Below are 27,916 nucleotides of genomic sequence, written 5' to 3' on the forward strand. Positions count from 1 at the left end.
CTCTCTCTCTCCCCAATAAGGGAAAAAGGACTGTCCCTGCTTCACAGCAAGAGGGGACCAGTTCCAGCTTGTTCCATCACAAACACGTCAGAACCAGCTATGCTCCGCTACACAAAATGCTGGTCAGGCAGCGTCCACAGTGAGGAACATTCAGCACTTTGGGCCAAAGGTCTCAGCCTGAAATATTGACTGTTTGTTCTTTTCCAAACTGATGGTTTCCCACCAATATGTCTTGGCCCGAAACGTCGACTGTTTACTCTTTTCCATGGATGCTGCCTGGCCTGCTGAGTTCCTCCAGCATTGTGCGTCTGGATTTCCACAGCATCTGCATAATCTCATGTGTGTTCCACTTCACCTTTTATTAGCTATACAGTTGGCCCTCCTTATCCATGGATTCCGCATGCGCGAATTCAACCAACCGCGAAAACCCGGAAGTGCTCTTCCAGCACTTGTTGTTCAAGCACGTACAGTCTTTTTTTCTTGTCATTATTCCCTAAACAATGCAGTATAACAACCACTTTACATAGTATGTACATTGTATTAGGTATTATAAGTAATCTAGAGATGATTTAAAGTATACGGGAGGATGTGTGTGGGTTATAATGGATCGCAATTGAAAAAAGAATCGGAAGTTCTCTTACTAAGTAAGTCGGAACAGGTACATCCGATATTATTTAGTGTCAGTTAGTCAAATGTTTGCATTTGTATATAGTATATATTTTACCTTTCTATGCATATAAAACACTTAAGAACGTATGTTTCAGTGCCGGGCTCGGGAACGGAAGTTCTCAGGACTCGGGACAGATCGCTCCCTAGTGCGCTCCCCACCATGCCGGGTTGATGTGGAGGATCAAAACCCCAAAACCCAGTAATTAAACCACTGCGTTGCTTAGTAATAATTGTAGCTTTCATCGGGGCAGAGCCTTTCTCACTTTATCCTTTAAAATTGTTCCGATCGTTGACCGATGTAACCTAACGCTTTTCTAATGACCGATGGCGTTTCACCTCTTTCCAGTCGCTTTATTATTTCCACTTTATTTTCAATTGTGATCGTGATTATTTTTGTGAACAGAAACACTGCGCATTCAGAGCTCAGGCCAGCCGGGTCCTAATGTCACCGCACTAAGACAGGTTAAATAAGGTCTGGGGTTCCACTGGGTCCCAAGGTCCGCCTGATTGAGACAGGTTGAATAAGGGACTTAAGCATCCGCGAATTCCAGGATTTTAACCCAGCAAAGGTGAACAAAGGGCAATACATTTCTGAGTTCGGATGGTGCGTGGTTTGGAAGGCAACTCCCAGGGAGTGGTGTCCCATGCCCCTGACCTTCTAATTGACAGGTCAGGGTTTGGAAGGTCTTGTCCAAGGTGTCTTGATGTGGACCTGTAGATGGAGTTCAGTGATGGACATGCCATTGGATATTAGAGGTTAATAGCTTATTTTATCTTGCTGGATGTTGTCATTGCCTGGTGTTTGTCTAGTCTGAATGTTACTTTGTCAATCATCAGCCCAGACCTGGATACAGTCCAAGTCTTGCAGCATTTTGATCTGGACTACCTCCTTATCCAAGGAATCACAAATGATGCTGAACATTCTGCAATTATAAATAAATAGCCCAGAACCTCCAGACAGCATGACTGGAGGAAAATCATTCATGCAATAAATGAAGATTCAGGGCGTGGGGCGCTACCGGGAGGCACTCCTGCGGCTGAAATGATTGACCTCCAGCCACCACAACCATCTTCCTATGTGCTAAATGTCACCCCAGCCAACTGAGGATTCTTGGGCTCTTTGAAGCCACTCGGTCAAAGGCCGCTTTGACGTCACGGGCAGCTACACTCCGATCACCTCAGGAGTTCGGCTCTCTTTCTCCATGTTTGTAAATGAGATCAGGGGCTGAGCGACTCTGGCAGAACCTAAACTAATCCTCCAAAACAATCCGGCTGCGACAAATGTGAAACGATTTTCCAAATAATCCAGAAATTTAAAAAAAAATTATTGGGGATACAAGGGATTAAACAGAACAAATCGAGTTTAATGCAGAGTAAGTGCTGATGGGATTCTCAGATCTCTGCGATTTGTCACAGGGTCATTCATTCGAAGGAAAATGAATGCATTCCAGCACCTTTTGCTTTCAGAGGACGCCGCCGTCCGCCTCGGCACCGACTGAGGACACCGGAAGACTTGCGGTGGGTGGGGGCTGACTCGTCACTCGATCCCGCCGCCCGGCACCGTGCAGGGCGAGGCCAGGCGGGTTGGACCTCACAGCTCCTCCCTGCTGCCGCCGCCCCTCATCCTCACCTCGGCCAACTCCTCCCCAACCACCCCGCCATTCAGACGGTCACATTCAGTCGGCGTGCTGTGCTGATCCCTGCTCGCGAAAGCAGCTATCATCAAACTGTCGCCGCAGCGCAGCGGATCAGTAGTCCCGAGAGAGAGAGAGAGAGAGAAAAAAGTTTACAACAAAAAAACCCGGCCAGTGACAACGTTAAAGGCTTCAGTGGGACACATTTTACTCAGAGAGAAACTTTTAACGCTTCTACAATTAAAACACAGCAGTTAGAATAAAGTTTCTGACCCTTTCACTGAAGACAATTGTTTGGGGTCACATTCTCACCTCCAGTGCAACTTTAGAAGATTTTGTGACTAGCCCCGAGGGACTTAGTGTTGTGTGTGTGGGGGGGGGGGGGGGGGAGAGAGGTAGTCGGCGCTGCCCTGCATACCAATGATCGCTTCACCTTCAACCAGTGTGCTTTCTTTAAACGATGCAGGGCCAGCCTGTTGCATTCTTCAATAAAATAAATCCCCGAGGTTCCAATTACTATTTTTTTTAAATATCAAGAAGCCCCGCAGTCAATACTACAAGCCCGACATAAATCAAAGTGAATCAAGGAGCGCTTTCGGGCACCCGGGCCCGGAGTAGCGAGGACAACCTCTGCACCGAGCGCCGGCCGTGAACAGGTACCGCGACTGCCGGCGGAAACTTCTCACTGCACTTCGTTCAATCTCCAGCACAAGCTGAAGATCCGATAAACCTGTTCGAACGGAGTAACTTCAGCTAAAGTGTGCGAGGGTTCCGGCTCAGACCACAAAGCGCAGACTTTCCACTTGCATTCCTGTCTAGATTCTGAAAGTACCAACCATCTTCTCCAATCAAACGAAATCAATGTACGGATACTTACATTATTTTATTTGATGGTTCTAGCTGCCGGTGCATAGCAAGGGAAAAACCAAACAGGCTGGAGTGATCTCCGTTTTTCCTGATGACATTTTCCGCATCCAAATTAAAAGCTGAAGCCCACTCCTTGAGTGAAAACAAAGACAGGTAGATAAGAAGCCACTGCTCTGCGGCCGCCATATCAGAAATGTCTTCTAACCCCTGTGAAAGTGCTCCTAACGTTAAGTCCCCCGTCTGATTCTTATTCCGAGTAGCCGCCTTGTGTTGCAAATCACATTATAAAGCGACGGTGACGCCTCGCTTTGCCCCGCCTCTCTGCCACTGTCGATGCCTCGCTTCAATAAAGAAGTTAAACTGACCCCAGTCCACAGCGCCAGTCCCTCCACCCCATCCCAATCCAACTTGACTTTCTTCTTCCCAGTACTAGGCGTCGCTCAAACTTGTGCCATTTCTACGAAACATGGGCGTCTAATGACTGCACGAAAAACATGCCCATGGATATTTTAAGTGGTTTACCTTGTCACTGTGTCATATAAAACATTCTGTGAGAATTCTTCCATTATTGTTGGGAACTCATACCGTTCAATAATCACCCCCTATTCCTTATCATGTCGATAACTGTATCATATCAGAGACACAATATTTGCAAATATGCCATCAATAATTGAACTTTTTTTAGTTGAAACTTAAAAAGGGGTTGATGGGGAAAGACATGGCCAAACTTTCTTACAAATTGCTTTATTTTCTGGATGAACAAAACAAACCTTTCTTTAGACTTTCCATAGTTTTTGAGAATTTCATTAAGATCCCGATCAACCCACGGCCTTCTAGTTTAAAATCTGAGATCATTATGTTCTGCACATCTTTTAAGGTAAGAATAGGGAGAGAAAGATGGGTAGAGATTATTAAAGGGAAATGAACAAAAAAAAACAATAACTTTAGGTGAAAATTCTATACACGTGTAATAGTTCCACCTACTATCAGAAAAATGCATATAATATACAGCCTGAAATTTTTGTTCGTCACAGACATCTACAAAAACAGAAGAGTGTCCCAAAGGATGAGTGACAGTAAAAACATCGGAACCCCAAAGCCCCCCTACTACCCCCTCTCATGCACCAAAGCAGCGACCCTCTTCCTCCCTATTTACTTCTGCAAGAAAAAGCATCAGCACCCTCCACCCACCAAGCAAGCAACAGCAAAGCCCCCCAAAAAAGACCATGATCTGCGGCACAACAAAAACTCATCATTCACCCAATAATCCGACATACCACACAGGCTCTCTTTCTCCCCAATAAAGGGACAGAGAGGTATCACCCTTTCACAGCAACAGGGGAGACATAACAAAGCAACTCGCTGATTTGCAATGATAAAGTCTGCCACATCGCCTTTTCTTTCCCCCCAGAGTTCTCCGACTTGAGAATCGGCAACAAACTCTACCCCACTAACAAGAAAGAGAGAGGAAATTCTCCGAGTACAGAGCCCCTGACAGCCAATCCACTGTTCCCCATGGTCTGTTTTCTCCTGCGACACTTCAGTCAGTGACACCAGGATAGAGTCAGCTCATCCAGGGGGCCGCGAAGCCCCGGAACCCCAGTGACGCACTTGTCTTATAGGCTGCATCCAAAGAGCAGCTGGTCGTGAACCACCCACCCCCAGGAAGCAGGTCCCACCATCACAAAGGACCGAGGTCTGAGTGTAACTCTAGGGAGGAGTCTCCAACAGAGCCCTATCCACCTTGAAAAGGGAAAAGAGAGACAGTAAAGGTAGAAATTAAGCTGTTTCCACAGATGAGCTCGAAGGGGTCGCTGTTAAGCACCATTGTAGCTCCACCCAATCTAGTAAGTAAAAGGTCTGGGGACTGGGAGATCTTGGCTGTTCAGGAGGACAGAATTAAGTTGCTTGACAAAGTGATTCCCACAGTCTGTGTTGGGTCTCACCGATGTAAAGGAGGCCGCCTCAGGAGCACCAGATGAAATGATTGAGAACAATGCATTCATAAGTGAAGCACAGCATCACCCGGTTGATTGTTTAGGGCTCCAAGTGCTGATGAGGGAGGAGATATAGACGCAAGTTCCTCGGGCGTGGTAGATGGTTTCTCAATTCCAATTCATGCCTCGTTGACTGTTGAAACAAACTGTGATGGAAATCAGTGTCAGGAACTTTAGTCTAAAAACATGAATGCAGCACAAGAAAAAATATCAATTGGGGTCTCAATTCATCTTGAAGTGGAATATTCTGCCAGTTGTACCGTTAGTGGAAAATTGAGCAGTCAAACCCAATGGTGCAGTCAGTAGAATCATCAAGATTGTAGCCCTACCGTTCCTCTCAATCAGTACTGAATCCTGAAATTTACACTCCTTAGCTCATCTGAACTCATGAGCTCTGTTGATTTCCTTGCATCCACGATACACAGCAGTAACTTGATCACCCAGACATATTTGAGGACAATTACAAATACAATTCATTTTTTCTTCCAATATGGGATGGAGAATAACTGTATGCAGTAGCAAAGAAACAGGGGGTAGGAGTAGACACGCATGGAGAAGATAATGTTGGTCAGAGGGAGGGGCAAGCCTGGAGATGCTATCGAGGAAGGTATCTGCAAAATGTTTTGACACACTTCTTCCTCATCCATATTCATGGCAAACGGATTGGCACTGGTGACATCAATAAAATTAAAATACACCTGAAATAAGTGCCCTTCTTTTAAAGGGGCAGAACCAAAATATCAACTCGTTTAACACTTACTCTACCTCTGTATTTTCAACTTGCTTGCTCAAGTTTTGGATAAAATGCAACTTCTTCGAATTAATTCAAGTTCAATTGTCATTCAAGCCATACATGAATACAACCAAACAAAACAGTGTTCCTCTTAGGCCAAGGTGCAAATCATTGTGCCAACAATCATTCACAGCACGAGGCACCAGTAGCACACATAACTAGCAGTAAACATACAGTTACACAAAAAATATAATACAGATCACGTCCCTGAGTGTCATGTCCTGTAGGTTGGTGGTGCATGGATGTTGAGGGCAAAAACAAGGCCGCAGCATTCCCCAGACAAACACAATCCAGCTTGTCCTCCGCGGAGGACACTAGAGGGCAGCACTGAGAGAGGCGGGCCCAGCCTTCAACCCAGCATGGACACCCGTGCTGTCTCTGGCATCTCTCTCCTGAGCAGCTGCAAACAGGTGATCCTGCAGCGTGAGGCCTAGTCCACACTGCAACCAAGGCCATGCAGCCTGCCCACCAGGGGTCTCGCTGACTAACCAATGAAACGGACCTGCGGTATTCTACGTTACCAGTGTTCGACAGGGTCTTGTGCTCACGAGAAAAACACCTAAGACAATCACTCGCTGTTAGACTATACACGGCTTTCACACTCTGACTCCGATGCCTCTCTGTAGCCGGCAGCAACACAGTCAACCCCAAGTCCAGCTCCGCCGCTGGTGGAGAAGACCTGCAGTACTTGAAATGCTTAATAACCAAATGCTTAATAATCTTGCGATCATAAAAAAGGCATTTTAAAAAGATAATATAGTACCTTTAATTGGAAACAGAGAGGCTGCTGTGCCCAAACATGCTGCCATCTTATTGAAATTTATCAAATATCATTTGTGTGTACTGGCAGACCCTTCACTCACTCACCAGTAAAGCAATCACTTTACCTAGGTTTGTTGAATCAGATCATTTTCAGCATTATCAATTTTCCCGCCTTCCTTCCCCTCTCCTAAAGAGGATATCTGCTGTTTTTTTATTCTCAGTGGAGTTGGTCCCTATTTCAGATCTTACACTCTCCTGTGTCGTGGATACAGTCCTCCCCACCAAAGAGGACATCTGTTTATTTGTTTTGCGACTCAGAGTGGAATAGGCCCTTTCAGTCATGCTGCCAGCAACCCTCCGATTTAACCCTAGCCTAATCATGGGTCCATTTTTACAATGACCAATTAACCTACCAACTGGGATGTCTTTACACTGTAGGAGGAAACCAGAACTCAGGGGAAACCCGTATGTTCACTGGGAGGACATGCAAACTCCTTACAGATGACTTTGGAATTGAACTCTGAACTCAAGTGATGGTGTCTCAAGAAGACAGGGTCCATTATTAAGGACTCACACCATCGGGAACGAGCCCTCTTCTCCTTATTACTGTCAGAGAGGAAGTACAGAAGCCTGAAGACACACACAGGAACAGATTCTTCCCATCTTCAAAATTTTGAACAGTCCATGAACCCATGAACACTAACTAATTATTCATTTCATTTTGCACTATTTATTTATTTAGCAACTTATGTTTTTTTCCCTGTATTGCTCACACAAAACAGTGAACTTCAAGTCATATAAGACAGTGGTAATAAGATATTCTGACACTCCGAAAGTAAAACAAATATTAAGATTTGGGAAATCTGAAATAAAAATAGAAGAGTCTTCAAACTGAAACATTAACTCTGTTTCTCTTTCCACTGTTGCCATCTACCCTGAGTGTTTTTGACATTTTCTGTTTTTATTCTGTTACTCTCATTAGTCATCCTCCTTCACTGTGTGCTTCTGGTAACACTGAGATGATTACAAGTTCAGTACCAAACAAGATGATGACCAAAATCGAAATTGGCTTTCCAGTGTAAACAGAGGAAGGCTTCTTCAGTTTGAGAATGACTTGCTTGCACACCATGGATTCTTCTTGGATTCTTTACTGTTAAAAATTTTGAAGTATTTTGATGTTGTGATAGATGCTATATTAGTCGGTCTTTCTATATAGTCTTTTTGTTCAACTTCTTCAACTTTGCAAACTCCGCCACAATGGAAGCAAGTTGTACATTCAATCTGCTTTAAGCACGTGATTTCTGCACACTCCTGTCGTGGAGACATACACTCAATGGCCACTTTATTGGATGCCTCCTGTACGTAATAAAGTGGCCATTGAGTGTATGTTCATGGTCATCTAGAGCTGCTGTTGTCAATCTACTTCAAGATTTGATATGTTGTGCGTTCAGGGATGCTCTTCTGCACACCACTGTTGTAACGTGTGGTTATTTAAGTTACTGTCACCTTTCTGTCAGCTTGAACCAGTCTGGCCATTTTCCTCTGACTTCTCTCATTAACAAGGCATTTTTGCCCACAGAACTGCCATTCACTGGATGCTTTCTTTTGTTTTTTCACACTATTCTCTGTAAACTCTGGAGACCTGTGTGTGAAAACCTTAGGAGAGCAGTAGTTTCTGATATACATAAATCAACCAATTTAGCACCAGCATTTCTTTCCTCATTCTGATATTTGGTCTGAACAGCAATTGAATCCCTTGAACCATGTCTGCATGCCAGATGATTGGCTGATTACATATCTGTATTAACAACAAGGAATACAGGACTACTTAATAAAGTGGCCACAGAGTGTGATTTATGGTAGCCATCCAATGCTTTTGAAGTGCCCATTGTCAAGTGACCCATCACTGGAGAATGGGAATGATTTCTGTTCAATGAACATGGAGCAGCACCAGAAATGAAAAAATAAGCTCAAATTCTGGAAATCTGAAATGAAAACAGAGGGTGTTTAAAATACTTAGCCAGTAGCTAGTACATATGGAAAGAGAAGCTTTCAGATTAATGACTCTTTAAAAGAACTATTCTGACATTAACTATGTTTCACTTTACATAGATATTCCCCACTCTGACCTTTCACCTGCCTATCACCTCCCCCTGGGTCCCCTCCTCCTTCCCTTTCTCCTGTGGTCCACTCTCCTCTCCTATCAGTTTCCTTCTTCTCTAGCCCATGACCTTTTTATCCACCTGGGTTCACATATCACCTTCCAGCTAGCCTCTTTCTCCTTCCCCACCCCCTTCACCTTGTTATTCTTGTTTCTTCCCCCTTCCTTCGCAGTCCTGAAGAAAAGTTACAGCCTGAAACGTTGACTGTTTTCCATGGATACTGCCTCACCCGCTGAGTTTCTCCAGCATTTTATACATTGCTTTGGATTTCCAGAATCTGCAGACTTTCTCCTGTTCTGACATTAACTATGTTTCTCTTTACATAACTGACCTACTGAGTGTTTGAAGCATATTTGGTTTTCAAATTACATAACAGTGCAGCATTAGTACAATTTCTGAGACAAATGTTAATAGATTTCAAACCATGCAGATCACTGGCTCATTGTTTTGAACACTATTTGCAAGGTGACTGCAAAATCATCTGATATCAACACTTCAAGTACTATGTACTTCACACCAACTTAAAATGTTGGAATGCCTGGCGATTGTGACACATAAACCTGTCTTTTCTCATTCCATAAAGTCTTTTCCTTTTACCTTCTTCAGCTTTGCAAACCTCCAAGAACCCTGAATTCTCCCAGCTCTGAACCTCTCACATAAATTCCACTCCCTTTGACCAACCATTAATGTTATGTTTTCAGCTGTTTTGGTCACGTGCTTCAGAACTTCTTCCCTAAATTTATTCTCTACTTCACTTTCTTTCCTCCATTAAGGTCATCTTCAAAGTTCCCCTTGTCAGCAAAGCTTTCAGTAATCAATTTAATATATCTTTCTTTATCTCATTATTGATTTATGTTTCTGAAAAGCATCTTGACATATTTTCCTACAATAAGAATGCTATCGAAATGCAAGCTGGTTGGAAACTTCTTAAGGTCAGTTTCATTTATCTGTCTCTACGAAATATTCCCAGCTGGAGTTAATATTATATTTAGGATCCCAGCTGATGGAGTAGAAATAGAAAATTAAATAGGTAGTTTAATCATAAATATATCAGAATCAGAGTTAGGTTTAATATCACCGGTGAAGGGTCTCGGCCCGAAACATCGACAGTACTTCTTCCTATAGATGCTGCCTGGCCTGCTGCGTTCCACCAGCATTTTATGTGTGTGGGAAGAAACTTTCTGAATCGTTAAGTGTGTGCCTTCAGGTTTCTGTACCTCCTTCCTGATGGTAACAATGAGAATAAAGCATGACTTGGGTGATGGGAGTCCGTAATGATGGATGCCACCTTTTTCAGGCATCGCTCCTTGAAGATGTCCTGGATACTAAGGAGGCTAGTGTCCATGATGGAGCTGATAAAGTTTACAACGCCCTTCAGCTTATTTTGAGCCTGTGCAGTTGCCCCTCCCCTCCCCACCACCCCAATTACCAGATGGTGATGCAGCAAGATAGAATTCTCTCTACAGTACATCTAGAAATTTTAGATTAGGATTATGTTAAATCATTAATCCGAAGTATATGGCAAATTGGACTTCTTTTATTATCTCCCACCCTGTAGTTGGATTACTTACTAAATTTGTGTTGAAGCTCGCAGGAGTGAATGTGAGGCATCAGAGAATGCTGATCGTGGAAATATGATATGCAATTCGTCCATTCACTTCAAAGTGAAAGGGAGAAGATGAAAAGCAATTAATAAAAATAGTGCATGTTAATGCAAGCATGAGGAGCATTGACAACGTTACTGAACTCGACAAAAAGAGCATAGTTATACAATTCCAGTTCTACTTCTGGATGTGTCCCATTCCATTCACAATCTCTAAAGGAACAGAGAAGTACTTGGAGAAATAGGTTAACTATCCGTCATTTCCGATGATGACGTTTGTCTGTGGAGCTCACCAATTGTGCGGATGTGGTAAAGAGTTGCAGGGAGAAAAACCAGCGCAGGAGAAGTTTTACAGTGAGCACTAGGGCAGTTCCCCTCTCTCGGCTTAAACATCTTGGACCAATGTCAAAAAATTGGCATGACTGGAGCTTTCCTCAGTTGCAGTGGGTAGCCATGACGCCTTCTGTGTCTTGTCAGGCCCTTCGCTCTCCATGAAGAGTTGCAACAGCAGCTTCGTGGCCGTTAGATCTTGCAGTTACTCTCATCCGCCCAGTCAGTCAGAACTGGCTTCACATGCTAGGGTAGGCATGTCACTATCTCACCATGGTTGGAGGTTTCCAACAACCCCCCAGCTGGTTTAGCTCGCCTCTCGGAGTGGTGTAGCGGGGTGTGGCCACTGTCACATCCAGACAGTTACTTGGAGCCACAGGTGAGAGCTGGGTGGCAGGTGAGAACCAAAGAAATAACTAAGCAACTAAAATGTTTATGTAAAGCTACACACATAGAGCTAGGTGTGGGTACTTCTTGTGGTAGTGTAGTTCATCCGCCAGAAGCAAGTGTAGAGCTATTGCTGAGGCGAAGGTGCTTTGGAGCTGAAGCTCTGAAGGTCAATGAGTCAGTAGGACTACACCCCAAGGTTCTGAAAGAGGTAGCTGAAGAGATTGTGGAGGCACCAGTAATGATCTTTCAAGAATAATTAGATTCTGAAATGGTTCTGGATGACTGGAAAACTGAAAATGTCACTTCACTCTTTAAGAAGTGAGGAGGCAGAAGAAAGGAAACTTTAAGCCAGTTAGCCTGATTTCAGTAGTTGGGAAGTTTTTGGAGTCAATTATTAGGGATGAGGTTTCAGATTACTTGGAGGCACATGATATAATAGGCCAAAGTCAGTATGGTTTCCTTAAGAGGAATTTTTGCCTGACAAATTTGTTGGAATTTTTTGAGGATTTAACAGGCAGGATAGACAAAGGAGGATCAGTACATGTTTATTTGGATTTTCAGAAGGTTTCTGACAAGGTGCTGCACATGAGGCTGCTTAATGAGATAAGCCCATCTTTCCTATAGTGGGTGAGTCTAGGACCAGAGGGCACGGCCTCAGAGTAGAGGGACATCCATTAAGAACAGAGATGAGAAGGAATTCCTTTAGCCAGAGTGCAGTGGATTTGTGGAATTAATTGCTACAGACGGCTGTGGAGACCAAATCATTGAGTATATTTAAAGCAAAGGTTGATAGGTTCCTGATTAGTCGGGGACTCAAGCAGGAGAATGAGATAATAAATCAGCCATGATGGAACAGCGGAGTAGATTCAATAGGCCGAGTGGCATCATTCTGCTTCTTTGGCTTGAGGTCTTTTTTATGCAGGGCTTCAGTTTGCTAATAGAGTCAGCATGAAAGTCGGCCCTTCAGCCCAACTGGCGCATGCCAAGCAAGATTCCCATCTAATCTGGTCTCATTGTGTGGCCCATATCCCAAACCTTTCCTATTCATGTATCTATCCAGGTATCTTTTAAATGTACCTACCTGAATCACTTTCTTTGGCAACTCATTCCATATACATACCACTCTCTGGGCAGAAAAAATTGCCTTTCCAGTTCCTCTTAAATCTCTCCCCTCTTACCTTAAACTTATGTACTCTAGTTCTCGATTCTTGGAAAAAGGCTGTGTGATTGGGTATGCCCATGTCCCTCTATAAAGTCCCCCCTCATTCTCCTGCACTTCATTGGAAAAAGTCCTAAGATGCTCAAATTCTTTCCAAAACTCAGATCCTCAAGTCCTGACAATATCCACATAAATCTCCTCTGTACTCTTTTTAACTTAATGGTCTATTTCCTTATCAGGACTGATGAAGGGTCTTGGCTCAAAAGATTGACTGTTTATTCTTTTCCACACATGCTGCCTGACCTGGTGGGTTCCCCTGAATTTTGTATGTGTTACCCTGGATTTCCAGAATCTGCTGAATCTTTTATGTTTAGGCTTTGAATATATCCGTCATTCCATCTCCACCTCATTAATTAACCTCTTCCAGTGACAATGCTTTCAGAAGAGCATCTGTTGTGGTAGACTGGATCATGTCAACAAAATGGCTTGCCCTTTGAGGCTGACTGAGTATAATTAGGATGCCAGTGCTGGAATGTTGTCCTGGGAGAAGACATTGATGCTGCTTCATGTATCCTTTGAGCAAATTTAGAGGAATTTATGGAGAGAAACTCACGCAAACCTTGGTATATGTTAACACAAGACTGTATTATGGCAGCATATCTTTGGCGTGAGTAATCAACTGAATGAGAGTTTAAAATAAAGTAATTCAGACATATAAAATGTTAAGTTGGTAGCAAGCAGTATGATGGATGTATTCTAGTTCTAACACAAGAACTGAACAATTTTGCAATGCAGTCTGAATTTCTTCAGTTGCAGCCTCAAGTTACTCACATACACTCAGTGGCCACTTAATTAGGTACACCTATACACCTGCTTGTTAAGACCATAAAATATAGGAGCAGAATTAGGCCATTTGGCCAATCGAGTCTGCTTCAGCATTTCATCATTGCTGATCCAATTTTCCTCTCAGCCCCAACCTCCTGCTTTCTCCCCATATCCCTTCATGCCCTGACCAATCAAGAATCTATCAACTCTGCCTTAAATATACATAAAAACTTGGTCCTCCTCATCTCCATCCTAAAAGGACGCCCCTTTATCTGAGACTGTATTCTCTGGTCTTAGACTCTCCCACCATAGGAAGCATGCTATCTCCATCCACCCTATCGAGGCTCCATCAATATGGCAGCCAATCATGTGGCATCAACTCAGTGCAGAAAAGCATGCAGACGTGGTCAGGAGGTTCCGTTTTTGTTCAGATCAAACATCACCATGATCTAAGTAATGTGATCTAAGTAACTTTGACTGCGCAAGTATCATATGAAATTAAACTATTTTGGTTTACAACTATAATCTTAGGATAGGTGACGCCTGTAATCTTACGATCTTTTAAAATAATTTGATTGAACACATGTCAAAGTAAAACCAGATGTTAAGATATTTGGTAACACTAAAGATGAAAAGTATTGGTTACTATTAATACTTATTTACAAATTTCAATATTTTGAAAGGCTAATTTATTTAAACACAGTATATATTTATTTCAGAATTCATTTAATATCACTGGCATATGTCATGAAATTTGTTGTTACATGGCAGCAGTACATTGCAATACATAATAATAAAAACTATGAAATATATAGGCTAAATTATATAAGGTAAATTATTTATATAAAACATTACTTTTTATTTATTATTTATACATTAAATTAAATTCAAATAAGCAGTGCAAAAAAAACAGTGAGGTGGTGTTCATGGGTTCAATGTCATTCAGAGATCCGATGATGGCAGAGGGGAAGAAGCAGTTCCTGAGATCTTGAGTCTTACTAATTGTGCAATTTTTATTTCTCATCCTTGCAGCAGTTCATTTTTATTATTTTTGTTTTATCACTGGGTCAGTTTGTTGACTAAGAATACAATGGTAATATACAAACAAGATGAACAGGGTGAACAGGGACCAAAATGATTTTCATTCTAGCTGTACCAGATGATCATTGCAAAGTCATCCCAAATTAAGATGCAAGTGACACTCAGCAATTCCAGGATGAATAAAGCAACTTAATTTTCCACCCCTTCCATTGGAGAACTGAGAGTTAAATACTGCTATAAAACATTTTGTTAAGAGCCTTTGCATAATCAACAAATCAGGGGTTTAAATGTTTCTGATGATTCTGAAATGATAACCAGTTCCATTTAACTGAATGTGTGCAAATCCCATTACGTTCTGATTTGGCAGTTTTGAATACAGGTCATAGAGGCAATTTGTACTTCAAAGAGGCAAGCCATCCTCTTGCTGTTCTACCACAGCACCTTTTACATCTATCTCACTTCAATATTGTAACCAAAAGTTGATTTGATTATGGATGGTATAAAAATGCAAGCAAAAGATGCACAATTTCCACAAATTTTAGCTGTATCGCCAGAGGAAGGGCTGTAGAAACTCTAGAAATATATTGTAAATTATTTGTCCTGTATTTCTGCATATTCCTTATATCATCGTCTTAACTTGTTATTACAGTACTTGATGAAATACAAATATAAAATTCCAAAATTAATACAAACTACTAGAAAGTAACTGAGCTGTAAAGAGTGTCCATTGCTGACATGCAGTCTTTGGAATCTGATGGATGGTTGATCCCAATGTAATGAGTGGTAGAAGCATGAAGTATCAAAGATAGAAGCTCAGTATCAAAATAATCTGGGTTAAGAAAAAAGGCAAAGTTTCTGCTCCTACTCATTATTTACTGATTCCTCCTGGAAGGGGTTGTGCAGAAGTTGAAGAAAGCATGATCAAGGAGAGCAGTGACTATTCCTGGATAAATAAACCTGCTGAAATATACTCTAAAACTGTAGCTTAGATGGAATGGTTGCTGGTCCCCAGCAAATTATATTCAGGAAAATGAACACAATCGGGAGGTGAGGGAAAACAAGCTCAGGAAGTACTACCACACCAAGTATTAAATAAACAAATCTCAGGACAGGACAAAAAAATTAGTAATTAGATCATGCTCATTTAATATTGGATCAGTAAAATTTAATAACCTAAGGCAAGGGAATTGTATCCTATCCATTAGTGCAGGAAATTGCATCATCGTGGGTGAAAATACGCCACCACCCAAACCTGTCTTCAACTAAACTGTCTGTACATGTAGAACGAAAACTGGCTTTATAATACCTCTCACAAACACACGATGCGGAAGATCTTGAGCAACACATGCACACAAAATGCTGGAGGAACTCGGCAAGTCAGACAGCATCTTGGGAGGGGAATAAACGGTCAACATTTCGAGTTGAGCAGGGCTGATGAGGGGTCAAGGCTTGAAACATCGACTATTCATTTTTTTCCATTGATGCTGCCTGACCCGTTGAGCTCCCCCAGAACCTGTGTTGCTCTGTACATGTCATGTTGCTTACAGTACTTCCCAACGTATTTTAAAGTCACCAAAATAGCTTTCCTATGCTATATTAAGGTGGTTTTTAAATTGTCAAATAGAAAAACAAGTCATACTTTCTTCGTATTGTGCATACCATGTTTAACTTTCAATTTAGAAAAAAAAACATTGGACGATACAGTGTAATGAAGCAAGGCATTACAACATCATAATAATCTTCTTCTTAGGTAGCCTCAATGAGTTGTGGATTAATAACCTTCCAATCCATTTCTGGAATAATGAAACGGCTAATCCACAAACTATCATTTGTGTGGTGTGAGAAGCTGAACAGGGCTCCCTGTAGAGATTGGGAGGAGGTGCACTTCACAGTTTTGGTTGGATTTCTATGCATAGAGGCATGAGATTCTCAGCTCTATCCCAGATGCCTCAACTCCATTTTGAATAATGATCAGTGATCCCTATGAGCCAGAAAGGATGTTACATATTTTCAAAGAGGCTTTGAGAACTTCTTCAAAATACTTCCTCTATGGTCCTTGTGATCTCAAGACATAATAGGGCGACAGTTCTTCTCTCTGAAATAGTACATCAATGACATTTTTAATGTATCTGTGACTGCAGACTGGTTGGTGGAAGTTACGTCCCTTTTAGCTCAAAGAGCACAGTTACAGCTATTTAAGTTTCACTACAGTATTTAAGTACAGGACAGCGGTGAAGGCTTAAGATTCTAGTCCTCAGGTATTCTTCAGTCAAATGGCAGTGCTCATGATATCAGTCTGCTGAAACAAACCCACTACATCTGTGGCTGCTGCAGGTAGACCACGAATATCTATTTTTGTCAGCAACTTCATTCACTGCTGTTATGTTTTGTAACTTCAAAACATTAAATTAATTCAAAGAAGACACAGCCTTCTGAGAGGGCAGAGTCTCAAAATTGAGAGGCGACCTTTTAGAGGAGGAATTTTTTTTAGCTATAGTGTAGTGAATCTGTGGAATGCTCTGCCACAGGTTGGAGTGGAGGCCAAGTCAGTACATATATTTAAGGTGGAAGTTGATATTTCCTGATCAGTCGGGGCGTCAAGGACATGGTGAGAAGGCAGGTGTATGGGGTTGAATGGGATCCAGGATCAGCCATGATGGAATGGTGGAGCAGACTCGATGGGCTGAATGGCCTAATTCTGCTCCTATGTCTTATGGTCTTATGGACATGGGAGTCTGAAATGTGGGTCTAACTTTGTGTTTACTTTTAAGCAAAGTGTGCACATGTCATGTGGTAGTGTGATGACATATGCAATTCATGTATTTTTACATAAAACCCGTTTAAACTATATGTTTCCACCTAGCACTGCATCCTGTTTATCCTCCTACACAACATAAGCAAAGGGGTCGTTACCTGTCCTTCTCCGTGCATTGCATACTTTCAGCAACCACGAAATTTCAGATCAAAATATCTACTTGAAATGCCTTTTTTTAGAGCAGCTTATGGAACCCTTCACAACGGCAATACTGTAGGACAATGAACAAATCAAGAAATAATAAGTGTTTGTAAGAAAAATACGAGAATAATCATAGGCTTATCATTATACACACTGGACTCATCGAACCAGCAAGTATAGCTTGGGATGAATTCATACAGTGTATTTCTAATTGATAATTTGAGGAACTTACGCATGCAGGCTATTTTAGATATGGTGCAAAATGGGATAAAGTTAGTTAATGATCTCATAGCACAGGATCCCCAACAGAAGAACATTATCAGAATTTTAAATTCAGTTTGAGGTTCAAAAACTTAGGTTTCAAGGTCTGCACAGCTTCAAGAAGGTAGATCACCATTATCCTTCTCAAGGACAATTAAATGTTGGTTCAGCCTGTGAAGTCTACATTCCTCGAATAGATAAAATATCTAGAGTGTAAACAATGATGTTAAAATGGTATGAGAACTGTAATGACTAAAATGTGCTGGAAAATAGATTTAAGGGTAAGGCACTAGATCAGCGGCAAAAGACTCTTGAAGAGATATTTCAAAGTTCAAAGATAGAATTTGAGAATAAATTTACAAAGTTATATAAAGCCATAGAGTCATAGGGTATGGCAAAGACTATTTGGCTTACCAAATGCATGCCAATCATCCATTTTGTCTCCCCACTAAGCTGGTCAATTGACTTCAGGAGGGGGGACAATGCCAACGCTCCTGTCAACATTGACAGTGTTGAAGTTGAGAGGGTTGAGAGCTTCAAGTTCTAAGGAATGAACATCACCTGGTCCAACCCTGTAGACGCCACAGCCAAAGAAGATCACCAACACCTCTACTTTCTCAGGAGACTAGAGAAATTTTTGTACTCCCCTGTCGCCCCTTACCAATTTTTTATCAATGCACCATAGAAAGCATGCATTCTGGATGAATAGTGGCTTGATATGCAACTGCTCGACATGTGATCGCAAGAAACTGCAGAAAGTTCCAGGCACAGCTCAGCACATCACGATAGGCACAGCATTGTGGGACGACTATTTTTTCATGCCCTGACCAGTCAAGAATCCATCAACCTTTGCCTTAAATATACATAAAGACTTGGCCTCCACAGCTTGGCCTCCTGTGACAAAGAATTCCACAGATTCACCACTCTCTGGCTCCTCTTTTCTGATGTGGGTCCTCTAGACTCTCCCACCATAGGAAACATCGTCTCCACATCCACTCTATCAAGACCTTTCAGCATTCAATAGGTTTCAATGAGTTCGCCACTCATTCTTGTGAATACAGGCCCAAAGCCATCAAGCACCCTTCAAATGACAAGCTACTTAATCCTGGAATCACTTTTGGGAACCTCCTTTGAACACTCTCCAATCTCAGCACATCATTTCTATGATAAGGGGCCCAATCCTGCTGACAGTTCTCCACGTAAGGCTTCACCAACAAGGAAAGGCTCCGTTTATTCCCACTCCTTTGCCTCCTGCCAATCAGCCACCGCGTTTTCCTTGTTTGAATCTTTCCTGTAGTACCATGGGCTCATAGCTTGTTAAGCAGCGTCAAGTGCGGCACCTTGTCAAAGGCTTTCTGAAAATCCAAGTATGCAACATGAATGGATTCTCCTTTGTCTATCCTGCTTATTATTTCTTCAAAGAATTCCAACAAATTTGTTAGGAAAAATTTTCCCTTGAAGAAACCATGCTGACTACGGTCTATTTTATCTTGTGCATCCAAGTACCCTGCGACTTCATTTTTAATAATCGATTCCGACATCTTCTCAACCACTGAGGTCAGACTAACTAACCTATAGTTTCCTTTCTTCTACCTCTCTCCCTTCTAGAAAAGTAGAGTGACATTTGCAATTTTTCAGACTTTTAGAACTATTCCAGAATCTAGTGATTCTTCAAAAGAACATTACTAGTGCCTCCACAATCTCTTCAGCCACCTCTTTACAAACCCTGGGGTGTACACCATCTAGTCCAGGAGACTTATTTACCTTCAGACCTTATAGATTCCCAAGAACCTACTCTCTAGTAATGGTAACTTCACACACTTCATGACTCCTGATGCCTGGAACTTCCACCACACTGCTAGTGTCTTCCACGGTTAAGACTGATGCAAAATACTTATTCATTTCATCTGCCATTTCCTTGTCCCCCATTACTACCTCTCCAGGATTGTTTTCCAGTGGTCCAATATCCACTCTCACCTCTCCTTTACACTTTATGTAAAGAAGAAGAAACTTTTGGTATCCTCTTTAATATTATTGGTTAGCTGACTTACGTATTCCATCTTTACCTTATTAATGACTTTTTTAGTTTTCTTCTGTTGGTTTATAAAAGATTGTTAATCCTCTAACTTCCTACTAATTTTTGCTCTCTTTAGCTTTTATGTTGCCTTTGACTCTCTTGTTAGCCACGGTTGTGTCATTTTGCCTTTAGAATACTTCTCCCTCTTTGGGATGCATATATCCTGTGCCTTCCAAATTGCTTCCAGAAATTCCAGTCATTTCTGCTGGTGTTCTTTTCCAATCAATTCTGGTCAACTCCTCTCGAATGCCTCTGTAATTCCCTTTAATTCACCGTAATACTGATACATCTAACATCAGCTTCTCCTTCTCCAGTTTCAGTGTGAATCCGATCATATTATGATCACGTGTCCCTAAGGGTTCTTTTTTCTTAAGCTCTCTGATCAACTCTGGTTTATTGCACAACACTCAATCCAGAATAGCTGATCCTCTAGTGGGCTCAGCCACGAGCTGCTCTAAAAAGCCATCTCATGGGCATTCTGGAAATTCCCTCTCTTGGAATCCAGCGCCAACCTGATTTTCCTAATCTACCTGCATATTGAAGTCTCCCATAACTATTGTAACATTGCCCTTTTGACTTGCATTTTGCTATTTTCCATTGTAATTTGTAGACCACATCTTTACTATGGTTTGGGGGTCTGTATACAACTCCCATCAGGTCCTTTTTGCCCTTGCAGTTCCTTAGCTCTATCCATTTTGATTCAATACCTTCTGACCCTGTGTCACCTCTTTCCAATGAGCTGGGATGGCATTTACCTTACTATTTCATTGGGTAACAGAAAATAATTACCAATGTAAACTTCTAGAATTTAACTTGGCATAATAAGTAAGATTACTTATCACAGCACAACACTTTACAGTACGAGTTCAATTTCCACCACTGCCTGTACGGAGTTTCTACATTCTCCCCATGACTGCGTGGGTTTCCTCCAGGTGCTCCAGTTCCCTCCCACAATCCACAGACATATCGGTTGGTAGATTAATTGGTCATTGTAAATTGTCCCGTGTTTAGGCTTGAATTAAATCAAGGGATTTGCTGTGGAAGGGCCTATTCTGCACTGTATCTCAACAAATAAATATTATTGTTTCATTGCCGAGATGTGGAATGAAGGGATGCAGAGGAATAACTTCAGCTGAAAAGGAATCTGACATTATCTGATTTGACATCTTTTAACAATCTGGCAGCAAAAGTAAAAGCACGGCACAGCATAGCGATGACATGAACTCATTATTGGGTTAGCGGGGAGCACATGACGTGATCACTTCACTAAGTTGTACAAATCAAAATACTCCAGTTATATTTCCTGGGCTGAGTTAGTTAGGCTACGATTGATTTCTTTGGATGAAAGGCAGTCATCTGTTATTAGACATTTATCACTGATCCATGCAGGAAATTGTGAATGAGATTGTAGATTCAGAATTGATTTGGAATTGTGAGTCTGCCTACACTTGAGTGACTTGCTAATTCTCCCAGGTACCAGGCTTCAGACAAGGAGGAAATGAAATCAGTAAGGAAATAGTAATGTAGGGATTTCTATAACTACTAATTGCTATGTATTGGAAGAAGTGTAATTTAAAGGAATATTTTCATGAGACCAATCTATTCATCAAGCTAAAAGTTGACAGTGAAGATGGATACCTGAATTTTCCTTGAACTCTTTTAGTGAATTGATACTAACTAGAGTCATTTTTTTGTCTTGTACAAAACAGTTTTACTACCTTACATATTCTATTCAGCTCCCACCACCTTAGCAGGATTGATAGCATTCTTTAATCCCTACAGAGCTCTTGTCAGCCTTGTAACCAGATACTAGGTGATATCGAGATTCTTCTTTGTCTGTGGGAAAATGTCTGATCAATTTAATGTTTCCCCTTTGGCTCTTCTGTAGACAATAGCACTCCAATATCAGGTATCACAGGGAAATCTATGTGGCTCTGATTTTTAGTATGTGTGTGTGTGTATATATATATATATATATATATATATATATATATATATATATATATATACACACACACACACATATATACATATATACAGATATACGTATATATACATACACATATATAAGTGTGTGTGTGTGTGTGTGTGTTAACATTTTAGAATAAGAATAGCTGAAGAAAATAATTTTGAATTGCACTGTCATACTGCTACACAATGTGTACCTTAAGAAGAAAAAGGGATTTTCTCCTGTCTTTCTCTGTGTATTCCATATACAGAGTTAATAGAAATCATTTTTGTAAACATCATGCATGGAACAATTCAGAACAAACAACTGATAGCATCAATTATTTTGTTTAAAAAAAAGCTTGCACTTCCCTAGAAATACTGTAAAATATTACTTGGTGTATATTTCCTTAAATTATAGAATTTTCAACATAGAAGGCAATTATTTAATTCCTCTTTATAGATCTTTCCATTTAAATTTTAATTTTCTGATTTGCTGCAACCTTTAAGTATTTCTCTGCAAATTCTTTGCCTATTTTCTCTTAAAGGTTCCAATTGATTTGAGTTCAATAGCCACCTTTGGTACTGTGCTCATGTTGGAATCACCTCTTATATGAAAGTATTTCTGTTAAACCTTGTGATTTTGTTATTACTGTCATCATCATCATCATCAAATCTCATTACTCCTTGTGGAGTTTGAATCCATTGTTGTTATTCACTAAGAAGCTCAGTTTTGGGTGACCTCTTCAACTTAATCATACATTAGCTCGTTATTTTTAATTCAGCCTACACACTTCAATGCCAACTGTTATTAAGCTGCCTGATCGTCTTCCTAGATGTTTCTATCCCGTCAATTATTACATGTTACAGTGTTATTTTATGGCTTCTTGTTGTTGATTCACTCATCAAAGAATAAATCAACATTTATACAGCAGCTACTAATGATTCACAGCCAATGAGATAGTCACTGCTGTTATCTGGGCAAACACGACAGCCGATTTGCACACACAAGTCCCACAACCTGATTTTTTTTAAAAAAAGAGACGTGAGTGCTATTTCTCCCAGATGATAAAGTTGGATTGTGTAGAATAAATACTAGGAATAACTCAAACCGTGGTCCTCCATCATCCAAATTAATCTGGGTCCAATTGTGGCACAGTGCCATAGTGGTTAGTATAACATTATTGTGGTGTCAGCAACCCGGCCTCAATTCCTCCACGGTCTGTACTTTCTCCCCATGACTGCATGAGTTTCGTCTGGGAACCCGAGGAAATCTGCAGATGCTGGAAATTCAAACAGCAACACACACAAAATGCTGGTGGAACACAGCAGGCCAGGCAGCGTCTATAGGAAGAAGCGCTGTTGACGTTGACAGTACTTCTCTTTATAGATGCTGCCTGGCCTGCTGTGTTCCACCAGCATTTTGTGTGTGTTGTTCCTCTGGAGACTCCCATTCTCTCCCACACTCCAAAGACCTACTGTGCAGGTCAGGTACCGTACAAGTGTGAACACGGTATGTTGGCTCTGAAAGCACGGCAACACTTGCGGGCTGCCCTCAGCACATCCTCGGACTGTGTTGGTCATTGACACAATTCACTGTATTTTTCAACAAGTATGTGACAAATAAAGCTAACTATTGAATATTTAAATCTTAAATCTTTAGCAATCTGACGAATGTTATGGTGTAGGCAATTAAGATTTGGTGTTTTACATACAATACTAGTAAAATAAGAACAAAAGAAGCAATGTTTTGGATAATATATTGATTTTGTGTTCCATTCCTTGTGTCCAGCAATCCATACATAACCTGCAAAATTTTCAAATAACTTCTTTAAAATATGGCAGTAAAAATATTAATACTTTATTAAATGCTTGAGTTTGGATAATGTTACATATACAGTTGATTCTGGAGCATTGGGCCAGCTGCATATTTGAGACAAGTCTTAAAACCAAAAACTAGTTGAGAAAATAGCCAAGAATCCCTTTGTTTATTTGGGACACTGTGCTACTTAATTGAGACAGAAGACTGTTGCCGAAGTTTCTAACTAGCATCCGTCACATGCACTTGCGTGGACATTAAACGTTACGTTGCACTTAGAGCAAACTGTTTTAAATAGTGTCAGTTGTGTGTGTTTGCATTCAAAAGCAGTGGTTTTTGTCACAGATAGTTGCCGAGAAATAAATAGTAAGACAATTCAGAACCGGTTTGCTCACTGCGGTTTCAAGCATTCAGGCTGTGAGATGTCAGAAATGGGCAGAAGTGAAATTGAAACGATTTCACCATTTCAACAAGTTAGGAGCTAGAATTAAAATGAATTGACTTTATTTCTTACATCCTTCACATACATGAGGAGTAAAAATCTTTACATCTCCAGCTAAATGTGCAATGTGCAATCATAGTAATTTATAATAATTAGAACAGTCAATATAACGTAGACATACACTCATATCAGCATGAGTTAATCAGTCTGATGGCCTGGTGGAAGAAGCTGTCCTGGAGCCAGTTGGTCCTGGCTTTTATGCTGCGGTACCTTTTCCCGGATGGTAGCAGCTGTAATAGATTCTGGCTGGGGTGACTCAATGATCCTTTGAATCCGTTTTTCACACCTGTCTTTGCAAATGTCCTGTATCATGGGAAGTTCACAACTACAGGTACGCTGGGCTGTCCGCATCACTCTCTGCAGAATCCTCCAATTAAGTTCCCATACCAGTCAAGATGCATTGTGCCCCTATAGAAAGTACTTAGAATTTAGGGGACCATACCAAACTTCCTCAGCCATCTGAGGTGAAAGAGGTCCTGTTGTGCCTTTTTCATCACGCAGCTGGTGTGTACAGACCACGTGAGGTCCTCGGTGATGTTCACCCTCTCAACCCCAGATCCATTGATGTCAATAGGGGTTAGCCTATCTCCTTTCCTCCTGTAATCCACAATCAGCTCCTTTGTTTTTGTGACATTAAGGGAGAGGTTGTTTTCTTGACACCAGAGAGATGACTTCTTCCCTGTAGGCCACTTCGTTATTGTTCGAGATTAGGCCAATCAATGTAGTGTCGTCGGCAAATTTAATTAGCAGATTAGAGTTGTGGGTGACGACACAGGGAGTAAAGGAGGGGTCTTAGTACACAGACCTGAAGGGTTCCTGTGTTGAGAGTCAGAGGAGTGGGGGTGAGGGAGCCCGCTCTTACCAGATGCCGGAGATCTGACAGGAAGTCCAGGATCCAGCTGCATAAGGCAGGGTGAAGGCCGAGGTCTCTGAGCTTCTTGTCGAGCCTGAGGGAATTATGGTGTTGAATGCTGAGCTGTAGTCCAAGAACAACATTCTCACATAAGCATCCTTCTTCTCCAGATATGTAAGGATGGTCTGTAGAGCAGTGGTTATTGCATTGTCTGTCGATTGGTTGTGTCAGTAGGCGAATTGTAGGGGGTCCAGTTTGGGTGGTAGCAAGCTGTAGATGTAATCCCTGACCAGCCTGTCAAAGCATTTGCTTATTATTGAGGTGAGTGTGACAGGATGCCAGTCGTTCAGGCAAGGAACTACGAAGAATCTGAAGGTATCAACAATCATCTTGAATGTCACCAACTGCATAGTGACTCAGGAGTCTTCATACTATTTTAACTTCTAGGTTGAGTGTTCTTATTTTGCACAAGTAGGATGCAGCTATTAGCACAGGTAATAAAGTTTAGTTCTTTCTCTTAATTTCTTAGCAAATTTCTCTCTTCATCTTCTAAGTCAGGTGTTACTTCAAGCATTGTCTGAAGAGCCAAACCTAGCTTCAATCATAGTAACTTCCAGCAGATGTCTGGATCATAACCATAAACAAGAACCCATGCAATTTTCATCTCTCAACTGTGGCCACCCCAGATGAGATTAGTTATTCAACATAGACACGATTAAATCTGGTAGCTTTCTGATTTCTGTGATCATCTACCAATAACTTAAAGAGCTGCTGATTTTGGAAAGAATTCATAACTCAAGCAAAGGCAGGTCATAGGATTAGTCACATGTTTTGAATTCTGTTTGGTCACTAATTGGATAAAAAAAGTTAATTTTCTGCATGGGGTAGTTCTATGAAGAAGCTTCTGCTTAAATTGCAAAAGATTGAGAGCTAGGAGTGCCAATTCAAGTTTATAAAACATTTTCACTACATTGCATAATTTCTAGGTGTTTTTATTCTGATCACTCACTCACTCACCACACAGGTACAACATGCATTGATCTTATCCAGCATGAGTTTATGCTTGCTCCATAAATGGTCCCTGTGCAAGTATTGAACTTGTCTATGGATTTACTTGTGATGAATAAACATGAGCATTCATCTCCGAGAACAAGGTTTTATTGCAGTTAGTGCTGAAGAAGTAAATAGCCTGTACAATGGTGAGCCATTTGTAGCCTTAGGGATGTTCTTCTGTGTGAAGCCACATGATTTATCACAGAGAATCCTTTGATGTGAAGAATGGCTAGAAAGCAATGGCAGTGAATTCCATTACAAGTGAGTTGGTGTACAGAATAAAATAAGAAGTTCTTTCGTCAAACAATTGAGCTAATTATGAAACTTCCCCATTACCTCATGCGGTTTGACAATGAAGCAATTTTAAATGGCACTATTAAAAATAAGCTCAATTTATTGTACAGATATGTGAAATTGGTCAAAGCACTGTACTTATAATGACAGGATTTTTAGAAAATAGGATTATTTATAAAACTGTATAGAGATAACAAACAAAACTACCCCAAAAGCCGATTAAAATTTCAAATACTTAGTCCCACGTGAAAATGATGTGTTAAAATATTATTCAAAAAATTAAGTGGATATCTCTTTTTATGGAAGGAAATAATTTTCAACATAGATAGAATCATTAATAAATAAATATTATAGAATGCCGTATCATTTCATAGTTCAAATATCATAAAGTTTTCCAAATATTGCAACTTACTTAGATTTATGGAAATTGTTGATAGAAGGCAAATGCAAAACCTTTCTTCTACACAGCATGTTTTTACAGTCTATTATCCTGCTGACATTTAATGTCAACCAGGACTTCACCTCTTTCTACAGCTTAACAATTTTCTCTTGAATGACATCTTTAATACTTCCATGGGAATAACCTCTTTCCTCAGTCAACTCCTTCAAGAACAGATTATTTGTTAATCTGCTGATTGTGGGACCTTTCAGGATATAAACTGGGATTTATCTGGAAACAAGTACAGCCATGGTTGGCGGTAAGTAAATGTTACTACGCAGCATAAAGGCAAATTCTTTCTGATACTAATATTTCACCAGGGCAGCCTTGAAATTCCACAACTGATACTTGGCTGCTGGTTGCCTGACAGGGTGGACATATTCTTTTTTTTTGTTTACCCACATCTTCAACTCTGTCCAAGTCCTTTTTACATGTCTACTTGTATAAATGCAGCAAGTGCAGATAGGTTTTAGAAGGAAACAGAAAATATATTTATTTTTTAACATACCACTTGATTCCCTGTGCATTTATTTCTCTTTTTGTAGCGTTAGAACTAGCTATACATTATATGTTATTTGACTTACAGTAGCTCTCAGATTCCAATGACAGTGTACAATAAATGCATTGTAAGAAAGCAGCTACAGGCACCAGCTATGCAGGAGAATTAAACTGTGAACCATACAGTGAGTTCTAATCCTATACCATGCAATTATTAACAACAATATATTCACAAATTTGGAATGTTGTACTGTATTATTCATTCTCAGAGATTAAAGATCTAATGCATGAGGTTCTTTGAGGTTTGGCTTCATAATGATTAGTTCTTGCATTTGTATTTTGGGAGAATAGCAGAAAAATAAGTTAAATACATAAAGTACAATTAGTCGTTCAATCATTTGAGTGATTGACCTTAACATCATGGTGGTCATCAGCTAGTGTTAATAGGGGTCTTTGAGCTCTTGGCACTAATATGTGCTCTTTACCTTCAGGAATGGCTGACACCTTTGGCAGCTAGCAGAACTCTTTTAAAGGGGAATTACCTTAAGTCAGTCGATAGAATGCAACTCATTTGAGAGAGGAACAGCACATCATGGAAGAGAACAAGGCTGCTTTTCTCTGAGGCAGTACTTGGTGAAGCATTAGTGAATGAGGCAGAGACAGAAATATATCCTCTTTCACAGAGGCTCTCAAAGTAAAATAAAGCAGTTGTGGGAATGAGTCACAGAGCAAGTCTAAGGACAAATCTTCAAACCCAGACAGTGCAAGAAATATGTTTATGACATCACAATAATGGTACAGGCCATTGAAATTAAGTTAATCTGTCTTCCCACCAAATGAACAACTTGGTTCCAATTCTACTCAATGCAGTGTATTTGCAAAACAACTATTAAGCAGTATGCAGGAAAAAACATGCATATCTCCCAGTTTATCCCTACAAACCTCCAAGAGGACCACAATCTTGTCGATGGGCTTGGAGGCTTGT

The 27,916-nt window shown here is 40.8% G+C and overlaps 1 protein-coding gene across 2 annotated transcripts in view; it reads right to left on the reverse strand.

The window, feature by feature from the left end:
• Nucleotides 1-3,559, reverse strand: part of LOC140728462 (integrin alpha-6-like) — a 94,818-nt gene extending 91,259 nt beyond the window's left edge. The window contains exon 1 of one of the 2 annotated variants that reach the window (XM_073047215.1): nucleotides 3,181-3,558. In XM_073047215.1, the coding sequence (XP_072903316.1) occupies nucleotides 3,181-3,356 (176 nt within the window). In that variant the 5' untranslated portion in view covers nucleotides 3,357-3,558. Of the gene's footprint in view, nucleotides 1-3,180 lie in introns of both variants that reach the window. The other variant, XM_073047216.1, reaches the window with a different exon arrangement.
• Nucleotides 3,560-27,916: the final 24,357 nt, after the last annotated feature.

This window comes from Hemitrygon akajei, chromosome 5 (genome assembly GCF_048418815.1).
Source record: "Hemitrygon akajei chromosome 5, sHemAka1.3, whole genome shotgun sequence".
Classification (NCBI taxonomy): Eukaryota; Metazoa; Chordata; class Chondrichthyes; order Myliobatiformes; family Dasyatidae; genus Hemitrygon; species Hemitrygon akajei.